Genomic DNA, 13915 nt, shown 5'->3' with positions numbered 1-13915 from the left:
ATCGTATCATGGGCATGGGCATAGATATGGGCATGACTTTTCTCTATCTCTGGGCTCTGTTGCCAATTGCTTGGAGATTTGTGACAGCTTTACCTCCTCCGCAACAGCCCATCTTACCAACGGAGAGCACTCCAATTGCAAGCTCGGCAGAGTCAGCAAACTTGCCCCTGGTGGTTTGGCATGGTCTCGGCGACAAGTGGGTCGGCCTCCTTTCAGCTTGACGTCATTGTACTCATAGATTCTAGCTACAAAGCTGAAGGCCTTCAATCGATTGGGGAGCTACTCAACGACACCATTGGAAACACAACCACATACTATATTCGTCTTGATGGTGATCCTTCCGCCGACCGCACTGCCACTTTCCTGGGAAATGTGACCCTGCAGGTTCAGAAAGTATGCGACGATCTAGCCTCGCATCCGGTACTCTCCAAAGCACCGGCCATCAATGCTCTCGGCTTTTCCCAAGGCGGCCAATTCCTTCGAGCTTACGTTGAGCGCTGCAACAGTCCAAGGGTGGAGAATCTTGTGACCTTTGGAAGCCAGCACAACGGTATCAGTGAGTTTCAAGAATGTGCTACCAACGATTGGTTATGTCAGACCTGGCGCGGTGTCCTGAAAGGCAATGCATGGGGTTCATTTTCGCAAAGTAGACTGGTACCCGCGCAATATTATCGAGACCCTGAGGATTTGGATAATTATTTCGAATACAGCAACTTTCTGGCTGACATAAATAACGAAAGGAAGGTAAAAAATGACACCTATAAAGAAAACATGAAGAAGTTGGGCAGATTCGCCATGTTTATGTTCGCAAATGATACAACGGTCGTCCCTAAGGAGAGTGCATTTTTCAGTGAGGTAAATACTACGAGTGAGGAAGTGACGAAGCTGCAAGAAAGGGACATCTATCAGGAAGATTGGATTGGTCTGCGCTTTCTGGACGAAAAGAGAAGACTCGATTTCAGGATCGCTGAGGGTGGACACATGCAGCTGAGCGACAATATCCTCACAGATGCCTTCAACAGATATTTCAAGTCGCGCAATAAAGGTGGTCTTGACTGATTTAGCGTTAAGGACCAATGGAATGGCTGTTCGTAGTACCTGGCTGCTGTTTAGTTCTGTGAGAAATCTTGTTTCGACGACATTGATTCGACACGCGTGGGTATCATCGTGTATGAGACTTCGTCAGATCATGATTCAAATGCTGAGATCGCTGTCGTCGCCCTCCTGGTCTTTTTGACCTTGGGCTTTGCCACTGAAGTCCTGTCCATGGTCACATCGTTTCCCTCAACACTGTCCCTAGCTTGTCTCTTCTGCTGTCGTAACTTCTCTCGTCTCTCCTTCATTTCCTGACTTAGGTCTTCATCATTCAACTTCTTGACCTTCTTTTGCTTGGGCTCGTCCGCAGTCTCACTTTCACCGTCCACCTTTCTCTTCCCTGCCCCATCTGCATGACCAGCCTCCTTGCCTTCTATCAACTTCCTCTTCCTCTTTCCCTTTTGGGCTGCTTTCGCCTTCGCCTCTGCGGCTTCTTCATCCTCAAGCAAGTAACCCTCGTCTACCCAGAGTTCCTCAGCCAACCAAATTGGCAGCGCCATTGTATTAGGGCCCTTCACATGCGCAGCCCTTACGTTCTTCCATCCCACGAGTTTCCCGGCGAGGCTTGCCATCACAGCTTCGATGTTCGCCGCCAATTGTTCAGGCGTATAAGATGCAAGGCCAACGCGTACTGCGGTGGTAGTCGATGGGGAGAGGTTGATCTGTGCTGTAGAGAGACTGCGTTCAATCTCCTTCGCGAGTAAAGGCGGTGCAGCAATCGATTTGGTGTCGGAAGGTTCCTTACGGACTTTGGTGCTTGGAAGAGCCGCATTCTTTCTCTCCTTTGGCTTCGAGGCTTCGAGGGAGACGGGTATAGGCCGCTTGGCTGTAGTATTATAGAACGTCTTGCCCAGAAATTTGGCTAGATATGTGACGATGCGATCATCGGCAAGGAAAACGTCGTATGAATCACGAAGCTGCCGTCTAGATTCGAACGAGCGGTATTTCGCTTCCAGCTTCTTGATGCTGATAACCTTAGTGATCCGCTTGGACAGTGTGGTGGGAAAAGAAGGATGAGCAATGGCATCTTTGAATTGGCGTTGCGGCTCTGGTGATATTAAACATATCGATGTGTTTGAAGAGGTATGTAGAGAGTGCGGAAGTAGGACTTTGCGAGGTTTCAGGCGCTTTTGGTCGGTCATGAATTTTTTCGTGGTAAGGACAAGCCATATAGGCTCCACGTCCGAGGGAAAAACATCTTCGGAAGAATTTTCCGGTGCAAGGAGATTTTTGGTCCCAGAGACAGTCTCCTTTTTCTGCACTTCGGTCTTGATATGCTTGAGAAGTGCGCTGGAAGCTCTGAGTGTCTGTTCGGCGTTAGGCTTTTTCTACGGAAAAGCTGAAATCGGACTGACCTGGACTTTATCCAGTTGATACGGCGACTCAGATCCGACGTCTGTCGTCAACGCGGTAGACTCTGGCCCCATACCTGCAAAAAATTTGAATTGCACGAACTAAGTTATAGAAAATGGATGTGGATTTTCCTTGCGCAAAAACCGGATCAAAGATTTGCCGAGATCCGAGACTAGGGCTCTCGGACTTAAAACCCTAACCAGAACACACGGAGCATCGAGGAGCACTTCGTGTTATACTCCCTTTTCCCCCTTTCATATTTACCGAGTCGAAGGCCGGATATTTTCGGCGAGACGTCTCCTTCCTTTCCACTATTTAATTGAGGGGCACTGGGATCCCAGGACAAACCATAAGAGAAAGCAAGGGTGGAGCTTAACAATGTGCCTGCGAGAATGTGTCTCATAGAGGAAAGAACTTCAATGCTTTGGTTTCCGAACAATTACGGACTCGATGGGAAAATAGAAGCGTGGTCCTGCTCGTGGCGATTGAGGTCTTTCCGATGTCGTGCCAGGAAAAGACAATAAGCATAGTATATGCAAATAGCCTTGTGAGGACCTTTCTATGGACCTCAATCACTCGATCCGTAGTGGCATGCTATGTTATCTAGGGCAATGGTATTTGGCACGGACAGCTTGTCCATGGGGGCATCAAAACCGATAGCTCTCACTTCATTTCAAGATATTTCGAGGATACCGGATCGCAGTCAACGCAAGGCAGCAAAGGCATGGGACGGCCGTCATATGTGGAAAAAACTTACCCGTGTGTTTTAGAAGTCCAACTTTTGTGAGGAACTAAATGCTAGTGAAGCAATGGAAAACGGATAAGAGATAACGACTTCTACATTGTCAAGGCAAATTCAGTGTGCCCAGGGTATATCCGTATATGAGGCCTTGTACCGTGGCTTCTCGGCACTGTAATGTAATTAATAATCGGCTATCTCGTATCATGTTTATGTTCTTCAACAGGGGTGGCGGCTACAGGTGGCGGTATGTCACCGCATAGCAGGTGAGGGCTAAAGTGTAGTCTAAGAGAACCTTTAGGGCTTCTTTTGACGCGTCGCTGAAAGTCGAGTCTGATCCAAATGGACCTTTGCTTTCCTGATGTGGAGATCCACAACGACTGGCAATTCGGGGCGGGCCAAAGACTGTATCTTGCGGATGTAAAGAAAGGACAATCTGGGGTCCGGTGGCAAACGTAAGGTCTTTTCAAGAACCTCTCTTAGGATGTAACAATCTGAGATTCGTGGAAGGCAAAGGACATTGCTGATTTGACTGGCTTGGCTCCCAATGCAAGACCGCATCGAACGGGGATAGCTAGCTAGATAGCAAGAATGAAAGGAGACAAGGTCGCGCTGAGTAAATTGACATAGCAGCTGAGCTTACAATACGAAACAACCAAGAGATCTGATTTCCGCGGAGAGACTGAGCCCATTTCTGCTCTATATGCATGGCCGCCTGTCAACGTCATTTATAGAGTAATCCATCGACCATCTCAGCAATCGCTAGAGAACTGGTCAATCCGGGACTTTCAATGCCGAGAAGATTGACAAATCCTTCAAACCCCTCCTCTTTTCTAATCACGAAGTCTAAAAAGCCATCCCCATTACCTTTCCAAACAGCGCCTCCCTTTCCTAATTTTGGCCTGATACCGCAGTAATCTAAGCCAACCTTCTCTTTCTGAATCCTTGGTAGATACGTCTCGATCTCTTCGAGAGCGGCTGGTAATCGAGACTCATTTACAGAGAGGTCGTTGGGATCATCAACCCACTCAACGTCTGGACCGAATCGAATCGCGCCCGTCATATCGATGGTCAGATGTGTACCAAGGCCAGCGGCTCCCGTAGTTGGCGCAGGATACACGAGAGTCTTCGGACGGGGCATAGGAGCAGAATAAGAGTAGTACGAGCCCTTGGCATAATACGGCTTAACATGCCGCGCGTGTGGAAGTATACTGTTTGATAAGGACACAGCAGCTAGACCCGCGCTGTTTATCAAAGTATCGGCTGTTATCCATGTCGTCTTCGAAGAAGAAGGACATTTGGTCTGTATTTTCCAGCCTTGAGAGCCCGAAGCAAGAGGCTCGACTGACTCCACACTCGTATAGCATGCCAAGTCACCACCTTTTGACTGGAAATCAGACTCCAGATAGGACATGTAGGTGTGGGAATCTACGATGCCGGTTGTCGGGCTCTCAAGGACGGCTTCTTCGACTCGGACGTCTGGTTCACGGGCATGTGCTTCTGATAAGGGGATGAAATGTATTGGCACGCCGATTGACTTGGCAAAGTCATGTGTCTTGACGAGCTCTTCATGTTGCTGGGCGTTCTGTGAAAGGATCCATTTTTTTGCGTTGCGGTAAGGAATGTTTTGCTTCTCGCAGAGATCGTACATCATCTTTTTGCCTTTGAGACATAGGTGTGTCTTCAGAGAGGTAGGACCGTAGTAGAGGCCGGCGTGAATGACCTGCCATGGCTAAGCTTTGAGGGGTTTTGTAGATGTGTAGAGACCCGCCTCTGAATTGCGACTGCTGGTTTCTGTCCCCACTGCTCCATGCCTCTCTATAAGAAGGGTCGAAGTGCCATCCCGGTCAGCCAGCTTGCGAGCAATAGCAAGACCTACAGCTCCAGCGCCGACCACCTGAAATGTTTTAGTTTCACCTCGAGAAGAGTTTGTTGCGGTGAGCATTGCACCAACCACATGGGTGAAGTCAGCCCTGGGCGTCGAAGAGGTCGAGAAAGGCCGTAGATCGCATTGCATTCGTAACACTCGACACAACGCTCTGGCGAACATGTCAGGAATAGAGAAGAAAAGTTCTCGCAACCACAATACGAGAAAGCTTCAGCATAATTGGTATTTCAAGGCTCTACCAATGCTAGAGTTGTTGGCTTCGAATGACGTTCGTCCTCGGAGATAAGGATCAGTCGACGCTTTACCGGCACGCAGAAGAGGATACATGTGGAATTGGAGACTCATATCACAGCTCATATATATACACACACTCATTTCGCATACATGTTGCTGTAGAATAACTTTCTCGAGAACAGCAGGACACGCCTTCTTCCGAGAAAATCTGCTGCTCTACCCTCTCTAGCAGCCCCAAGCAATACGTTCCAGTCTCGGAAAAGATATAGTCAAATTTTCTAAGCTCAATCGGTCTAGTGGAGGAGTCTGTCACTGCGCACCGCATGCTCAAAGTATAGACATTCGCACCCCAGCGTACTGGGTGTATCTCCTAAGTGTCCCTTGGCTTAATTTCTCCGTCGTGGCAAGCTCATTAATCCACTGCTGAGAGTCAGCTCAAGGTCATAGCTGACGGCAACTTTATACTTCCTCTTGATTTGGCGTTAGTGCTCGTGGTTGTGCTCTGCGAAAGCCGCTCCGGGCCACGCCATCTCCATTCTTCAGTCAAGCATTTCAAGCATGTCTGGGATGCTTGTGAATTTTTCCCGCTCCTTACCCTTTGCTTTCCCCCTTCCCTTTTCCGCTACATCGATCTTCTTCCAATTTTCCCAACTGACAGGTTTCAGATGCCTTGCGGCTGCGTCTTCTTGCAGCGCGTCCCATCCATTTGTACCGGACATGAACGGTTCCTTGTTTTCCCAGTCTTTTGCAATGGATTCCGCTGTGTCGAAGGCGTCTTCCATTGTATTAGCAATCACGCCCGCCGGACCTCGCTTTACCCATCCAGAACAATAGAGGCCCGGAATCCCGGTCCCGTCTTCTGAGAGACTAGTGATACGACCATGTAAATCATTGGGAATGATGCCTCGACACTCATCGAAGTCTATGCCTAAATCTTTCATGCCATTGATGGCTTCTGACTTATAACCAATACTCCGGAACGCCAACGAAGTGGGGTATAATACCTCACTTGTAGTGGGAGAGACGGTAGCCCACGAGTCGAAGACGTCTGGACCATTTACTTTGTTCTTGAGGAATGTGAGAGAAGATAGATTACTAGGTGTTGCACTGGACGCATTGAAAGATCTAGGCGACAGGAGAAAATCCAAAGACCAGGACTTTCGCGCTTGCGAAGCTGGAGTTGATGAGCCCTTAGCTAAGAGCTGAGTGAGACGTTTGGGCGTTCGAGGAAGTTTTGCAGCGTTTGGCGGAAACAGAGCAGGATCAATAGGCTCGAAAGAGACAGAAGGCAGATTCAATAGCTCCCGGACTTCTTTGATAGTAAAGGATGCCTACACGAATTGTCAATCGTGCGGTTTTCTTTGGCATTGATGAGACGGAAGTACACACCTGCATTGGACCCCTTCGACCAACGACACGAAGTCTCTTCACTCTGCTTTTCGACAAAGAATCAAGGGCATAATCTGTCATGTCCGTCTTCCGTAGACTATTGACGTCGCTCAAGAGTGTACGTGCTACATCAAGGGCTACGTTTCCTTGCCCAATGATCACTGCTTCTTCACCCGATTCCAGGTCTGGCGCCAGTGCTTCGTGTTCGGGAAGTCCGTTGTACCAGCCCACAAAGTCGCGCGCTGAGTAGATTCCTTTCAGGTTGTCTTCACCTGAGATTCCAAGTTTCCGGTCCTTGGTGGCACCATAGGCGAAGACGATAGCGTTATAGTGAGGTCTGAGATTTGCCAACGGCAGATCTTTGCCAACCGCAACGTTGCCTATAAAATTGAAGCGCGGTGATGAAGCAACTTCCTCAAATCTATCTTGGCAGTTCTGAGAAAGGATTATCAGAAGTGAACAGTGAGAGCATGAGAGGCAAATAAGAAAATACAGGCGGGTTGAAAAGGCATTTTTACCTTGACTTCTGGATGATCCGGCGCAACGCCAAATCTCACTAGGCCGAAGGGTACGGGCATACACTCATACATATCGATGATAGCATTCTCTATACTTGACATGACCTTATAAGCTGTATAGAAGCCCGCAGGCCCAGATCCAATAACAGCCATGCGAAAAGGCCGGTCATTCCGAACAACATGGCTGCTATGCCGCCTTGAGACGTGTAGCCTCGTAATATGAATATGTGATGGTCTGACCAACAACTTTGAGCACCTGGTACAGATGCTAATAGTTCGAGTGATGGTGCTCATCTAATTAGTGGAGAAAATGAGGGTTCGTTCGTGGAATTTTCAAGTCGCTTACGAGTAAGGTACCTACCTGTACGTAAGGTACTTTACGTAGGTAACCTCGCAGTGCCCACGCGGGTGACAGAAATAAGAACCGTAGCTGAAGGTTCTTGCGAGATAATTTGAGGATCTCATCAATCTACCCGCGTGCCTCGGTAGATAGTGTCGCTACTTTATTTTGAAGCAGCTCGACGTTGCCTCGCCAACACCCGACTCAAGTTCCGGATTCAATATTCGATATCCTTATACATGCAGGTATCTGTCGTATTTTCTATCTGATACTTGCTGAGCACTGTACCAAGTCATGGGTGCTGAGCCGCCCTTCCTCTACGAACATCCTTCGAAATATTCTTTCTCAGCCCCCACCGAGCGAGGCTTCAATCCCAAAGCCATATCGCAAGCGAGCCTGTCTCTACCAACACCAAGATCGAAACCGGATGGCCTTTTGATTAATTCCAAGGAATTTAATCGACATCCGGATTCGTACTTTGTCGCGTAAGTCTTGGGCGCGAGCTTTCAGAAAAAGCACGGTTTTGCTGTCTAGCGTAATTTTTTCTCTGTGCATCAGAAGGCTCCAGGCCGAGTGCTCGAACAAACGACGTGTCCATGGGAAGCATTATCCTTGTAGCATCAGAGCATCTGGCCAAATTCGTTGTCTATGTTTTGAGATCACTTTGAATTTTGTGCCGTCATGAATGCCACTGATGTTTGGCTGCTTGCCCATACTTATGGCGATTTGTCCGTGGCTTTGTCTAATCGTTTGCTAGTCCGTATGGAAACCTGGACTGGAAACCAATGAGTCCGCGTACAAAGTCGAGAGTCAAATCTACGCGAATCACTCAGCTAGTCCTTCGAAATTGCCAGTTGATTGGAGCAGTTGGCATGCTATTTTGTGTCATATGTATCAAAGGGACCGACGCGACCACAGGATGGATTATACGGGTGCCCGTATGTATAACCCCAATGAGGACAAAAGATCAACGTTAATCACGTATTGTATTAGCCCGGAATTGCAATATTGCACACCGTCTATGGTACATATCATCTTTCGCGCTCTGCCAGGGGACGCACACCATCATCTTCGGCCAGTTATATGTTATTTGCAGCCATGATTGACGCCGGATTGACCCCGTTCCTTGTATTTACGGCCTTGATTTCTCACACCCAGTCTATCGAGCCTGTCAATGCCCCAGGTCATTGGTCCACTCTGTTCGCTAGCGACCAGGCTACTACCAGTATCGTGTTCGCCACCTTTGTTACCAGCGTGGTTACCGGGACGTTTCACCTGGTATCTTTAGCGGTATCGATCTATCTTGGGGTCATCTTCCGCAAGATTTCAAGACTTCCTCCGGATATGAACCCTTTAGAGGACAATCTAACGTCTCGGCACAAGCGCAATAAGTCATCTCTTCTCGATAACCGTACGAGCCAAATCTCCATATCAACAGACAAGATCCGAGGACTCAGGGCTGAAGATCCTCTGATGGCCTCCCCGACCGTCCCATTCATGCACACCCGCAACGACTCCTACTCAAACATTACAAACGTCTCCCATCCTAACGCGAGCGCCAGAGCTTCTCGTACTAACCTTTCAACTCCGTTTAACGGTCAGCCACCGGCTCATCGTTCCCCTCATACCAAGATTGGAGGCCCCTTCTATGACCTACCGCTCTCTCAGCGCTCCTCGCGGACCAAGATCCAGAGCCAAAATAATGACCAATTGCGCTCTTCTCGTACCGACTCCCATATCAACACTACTGATGCTCCCCATCTCAACACCAATGACAGTGTCTCTTTGACTGACCTCGCAACTCCTTTCTACGACCAACCGCCTGCTCATCGTTCCTCTCGTACTGAGATTCAAGGCCCTTTCTATGATCAACACTCCCCCTCCCACCAGTCGTCTCGTACCATGTTCCCTGTCCTTTCTCAGGGCGAAAGCCTGGCGAAACAAACCGATCAACCAACAGTAATCTGTTCTCCCGCCAAGTCTTCTTCGCTTTATTCCAACTCTTCCAACCCCGCGAGCCATACCAACCACCCAAATATAATTCGTTCTCCTACTAAATCTTCATCAATCTACTCCACCAGCACCATCACCACAATAGCAACAAGTCGACCTGGATCAACACGTCCGCGGTCCACAGTCCCATCACTTCCCGACAGCAATTGGATTACGCACCCTTCTCCCTCCTCTTCTCCATCCCCATCGCCCCCAAGAGAACTCAAGCACCTTCTCAACAAACCGTCCTACCAGCCACTTTCCCAGATTTCGCCCTTTGAGTACACGACCAACGAGAACTTTCGCCCTCTGCAAATGAACCCACCAACCCCACCGCTCGATCAGCAGAAGCGAAGGGGAGCAGCCGGGGTAGAGAAGGGGCCATTGACGCCGGGAACCGGAAATCCTGGCCAAGGAGGGGGCTGGGCCCCTGGGATGGTTGGGATCGGCAAGGCCAAAGCGTGGGGAGGCATGGGGAGATCTGGGCCTGCAGGAATGGGTGGCGGAGGTAGGGTTGTTAGTAGGAGCGGAGTGGAGGTCAAGGAGAGAGGAATTTTCCCAAGTGGAGGCATCAGAGCACGAGAAGTTAGCGGGAAAGTGATGGAGGAGGGAAGGACAGGGACCGGAGGATGGATGTGAGCTCTAGGGATCGTTTAGCAGAGCGTGCTCATAAATAGGAGGGAGTCCGGGCTGGATAAAGGGTAACATGTCATTGTTTTACAGGTGAAAGTCTAGCGTACAGCATGCATGTGGTAACTACTCGGTACAATCCTTAAACACATGTTCACTCATCTTGTTTCAACTCCATTCCTCATTCTCTGCATCCCCAGCTTCATTATTGTCGAAGCCTTTCTCCATCTGCTCCTCCTTCCCATCATCATCTTCTCGGTCCATCTCTTCTTCTTGCTCCCTCACGCCTTTAACCCATCTCCCCCATTCAACCTTTCTCCCTGCCTCCACTCCCGCTAGCCCACCACCCTCTTTCCACCCCTCCCACTCTTTCAACCCATAGACGTGCCTCATAGTCGGCCTTCCATGCGGACAATTCCACGGCTTGTCAATTTCTCCCATTTTCCTCACCAACGCGCCCATCTGCTTCGGCGTGAGAGTCTTTCCTATCATGACACTACTACGGCAAGCGCGCATGGCGAACATGCGTCGCACTTTGGTCGGCCGTGGAACGCTTTCTGATGAGGAAGAGGAAGGATTATCGGCAAGCAGAGCGATAAGTTCTTCCAGGTCGGTAACGTCAAAGGTGACCTCTCGGCTCATCGGGAGGGACATGAGCTTACAGCGACGGCCGACTTCTTCATCGCCGCTGATGTCAATTTCGACCTGGAAACCGTTCTTTAGCAAAGTGTTATTGTTGTCGAGGATTATTTCCTCTTCGATGGCGGTGAGATCGAGTTTGTGTGGATGAACTAGGCGTTGATTTTGGACAATGGTTTTGGCCTGAAGACGCTCGAAGTTGTACTTCTCGTCTGAGGCGTGTTGGTCGATTATGAAGAGATCAGAATTGGGCGAACAGGGAGAGGGGTCACGGACAGCTAGAATGAAGCCGAGATTGAACTGGCCTGTAATATGCATGTGCGCGAAGTCGGCTTTTGATACGGTTAGCGACAACCTCTCTTCAGCAGATGTGTCCTCCGTGGGAGCTGTAGGATTTGGCGAGAAGCCATAATCGGCGGGTGCTTGCAAAGCGGTCTCCAGGGTCTTCAGTTGCTGATCAATTCTCTCTACGGACTCGTCGATCATCTGCATGAGCTGCGTAGTGGAGTCCTTTTGCCCGCGACCTCTCAATATCTGGTTTACACGTCTGATGTTGTCCTCGGAGGGCATAGCTGCCTTTTCCTCGGCTTGTTTGATCAGATCGGCGACCGTCGCTTCTTCTCGAGCTTTCTTACCCTCATCATCCAGGTAGTCATCATCAGATTCAGCCTCCGCGAGAGGCGTCTCCAGGGTTTCATTGGCACGACCACCTGGGGACTCGGCCGGGCTTTCGTCATCATCTTCAGACGTTGTCAATGCTCCTGGACTTAGGTCCGTCACACGAGATTCGTCTTCATTGTCACTAGCACTGCCAAGGTACGGCCGAGACACCCGTGATTTGCTTTGTGGTCTACCAACCGACTTGATTAGCTCAGAGCCGGGAGCAGCAAAGGCTCTCATGCTGCTACTGAATTTCTTTCGCGCTGGATCATCAGCGAAGCCCGTGGGTCTAATTGGAGTGGCTGTTGTCGAATCGAGCTTTCGCCGTTTGGAGGAGGAGGATGGTCCGAGAACAGAAGTGGTAGTCTTTGAGCCAATGGTTATCGTTGCAACTTCTGGAGGATTACGCCGGGGGCGCATTCGGTCAAAGGCGTTTTGCACTACTCCTGAAGAGTGTTCCGTCTCTGACTTACTTCCCGTTGGTGAAGATGCTTGGGACTCCTCGCGCGAAAGACATCCCATTGGGGTTGGAGTCTCAATCGAATCAGGCTGCTGCTCGGCAATCCTCCGATTGAAGTCTTCCACTGGTCTCGCAAGACCATTCAGCATGGCATCAGATTTCGCCAGATCCCGAGCATCATCATAGTCTGCAGGCTCGTGTGATTGCTCCTTCTCTCGACCAAGTTTCTTTACGAGCTTTTGCTTGTCTTTGGACAACATTTTCGTCCTATTCGATGCCCCTGGAGCTGAGGTGGCCTTGATAGCACGCTCTCTGCTGTCACGGCCTGCAAAGCTCTCAATCAGACTTGGCACACCGTCATCTTTGGCTGGCTCTTCCTTCTCACTCGATACCTCATACTCGCTATCATCCGAAATTTGAAGCTCCGGGGGGTGTAACGCGTGGTTCCCAGGCGTATGTGTGTCATCAACGCTTGAGGTTCCCCGACGGCCCGTAAGGTTTTTAAAGGTCTGACCCGACTTTTGAGACTGTGGTACAGTCTGATCCTGTTTCTCGAAAAGCGCGGTCAGAGAAACCTGCAGCGGTCAGCTCGCTATTCCCAAGAATCTAAAACGTCTACAAACCCTAATGGACTCCAATAAACTAGTCTGATCATGCAACAGAATCGTCCTCTTGTCGGGCGAAACGTTCACATCGTACGCATCTGGGATCATTAAAAAAAAATCTATGGTGTTTCCAGGGCCACGTACTAGTGTCTAACGATAGGTTCGCAAAAATGAATGGCGACTGCGAAGCATTGTAGGCCTTGTAGACTTCGTTGAAGATTTTGGCAACTTGAGGAAGTCCACAAGGCCTTGAATTGACGAAGAACATCTGGCGGTCAGGTGCCTGCCGACCTTCGCCAAAGGTGGGTCTTGAAACATGGCCAATTACTTGCACTTGCTTGTTTCTTGGCAGTCAGATTCTCGTTTCTCCATGTGTAGTATGGGTACTCACTCGGAATTAGACGCTGGTTCTTGGGTCTTGGTAGGCTGTAGCTCGAAGCTGAGATTCATAGCAACCAGCGCGGGCAATGCTTTTGTACCGAAGACAGTCGCGATGTTCTCTCTGGTTGTCTGGTTCGACTTTGTCGCGAAAATTACCGCTCTCTTGCCTTTTGCCATGACATTGCTGACGGAGATCCGCGCTTGCGTACTAATGCAAGCACACGCCTGGAGAATACCGAGAACTTTACCATATTCCCTCTTAATGTTCTTCTCAAGCTCCCTTCTCCGAACTGGCAGGCTCACGAAAAGATCCTCAACAGCAACAGTAGTACCTTTCTGGCTTGCTACTACTTGAGTACTCTTCAGTTGGCCAGACACCTCGAAGTCGAGCCTCGTGCCCTTTGGAGCTTCATCTGCACGGGCAGTGGTGACATGAAACTTGGAGAGAGCGCAAAGAGAGGAAAGAGCTTCGCCTCGGAAGCCGAACGTTTGCAAAGAAGAAAGATCGTCGTAGCTAGAGAGCTTGGAGGTGTAATGCTTCAAGGCGATGGTCTGGTAATTCTCGCTGACAATGCCACTACCGTTGTCTTGAACCTCGATGGAGTCAAGACCATTGTTTTTGAAGCGGATATCGATCGAAGTAGCTCCAGCATCGAGACTGTTCTCAACCAGTTCCTTCACCACCGAACACAGGTCTACAATGACTTGGCCAGATTGGATTTGGTGAACAGTACGACCCTCAAGAGCCTTGATCGTTGCCATATCATGCCATTTTGACAGGACACGGACGCTTCTGCTAAAGTAATGGAACGCGTCTACCAGCGTGTGATTTTTGGGTGTAAAGGATTCTTGCAGGCGAGATTGGCTTGCTTGCTTGAGTTTTGAAACCTCTCAGGCGCAAGGAGATGAAGGAAGCATCCTTAAAGACCAACTCATTTTCGAATCCAACAACTCCATGATGAGTATTTGGAGGGGATGAAGACCAAGTGAAA

General features: G+C 49.5%; 6 protein-coding genes across 6 annotated transcripts; 2 read left to right on the top strand and 4 right to left on the bottom strand.

The window, feature by feature from the left end:
• Positions 1-8: 8 nt before the first annotated feature.
• Positions 9-1059, top strand: HO133_003055 (uncharacterized protein; the record flags this gene model as incomplete). Its single annotated transcript, XM_037293979.1, has 2 exons — positions 9-196; positions 246-1059. 2 exons carry the CDS (start codon positions 9-11, stop codon positions 1057-1059), a joined length of 1002 nt encoding a protein of 333 aa, XP_037150057.1.
• A 128-nt stretch (positions 1060-1187) lies between these two features.
• On the bottom strand, positions 1188-2522 carry HO133_003054 (uncharacterized protein; the record flags this gene model as incomplete). Its single annotated transcript, XM_037293978.1, has 2 exons — positions 1188-2402; positions 2451-2522. 2 exons carry the CDS (start codon positions 2520-2522, stop codon positions 1188-1190), a joined length of 1287 nt encoding a protein of 428 aa, XP_037150056.1.
• A 1389-nt stretch (positions 2523-3911) lies between these two features.
• HO133_003053 (uncharacterized protein) lies at positions 3912-5237 on the bottom strand (the record flags this gene model as incomplete). Its single annotated transcript, XM_037293977.1, has 2 exons — positions 3912-4910; positions 5067-5237. The coding sequence occupies 2 exons, from the start codon at positions 5235-5237 to the stop codon at positions 3912-3914; spliced, it is 1170 nt and encodes a 389-aa protein (XP_037150055.1).
• Positions 5238-5848: 611 nt separating this feature from the next.
• HO133_003052 (uncharacterized protein) lies at positions 5849-7369 on the bottom strand (the record flags this gene model as incomplete). Its single annotated transcript, XM_037293976.1, has 3 exons — positions 5849-6640; positions 6699-7133; positions 7217-7369. 3 exons carry the CDS (start codon positions 7367-7369, stop codon positions 5849-5851), a joined length of 1380 nt encoding a protein of 459 aa, XP_037150054.1.
• Positions 7370-8654: 1285 nt separating this feature from the next.
• HO133_003051 (uncharacterized protein) lies at positions 8655-10187 on the top strand (the record flags this gene model as incomplete). Its single annotated transcript, XM_037293975.1, has 1 exon — positions 8655-10187. The coding sequence occupies one exon, from the start codon at positions 8655-8657 to the stop codon at positions 10185-10187; it is 1533 nt and encodes a 510-aa protein (XP_037150053.1).
• Positions 10188-10346: 159 nt separating this feature from the next.
• On the bottom strand, positions 10347-13685 carry HO133_003050 (uncharacterized protein; the record flags this gene model as incomplete). The annotated part of the gene is made up of 4 exons (XM_037293974.1): positions 10347-12512; positions 12561-12640; positions 12687-12850; positions 12934-13685. The coding sequence occupies 4 exons, from the start codon at positions 13683-13685 to the stop codon at positions 10347-10349; spliced, it is 3162 nt and encodes a 1053-aa protein (XP_037150052.1).
• Between the last annotated feature and the right edge of the window lie 230 nt (positions 13686-13915).

This window comes from Letharia lupina (assembly GCF_014066315.1).
Source record: "Letharia lupina isolate WasteWater1 chromosome Unknown contig_16, whole genome shotgun sequence".
NCBI classification, from domain to species: domain Eukaryota; kingdom Fungi; phylum Ascomycota; class Lecanoromycetes; order Lecanorales; family Parmeliaceae; genus Letharia; species Letharia lupina.
The sequence above is the reverse complement of the archived record's forward strand: the minus strand, read 5'-3'. Positions and strand labels throughout refer to the sequence as shown.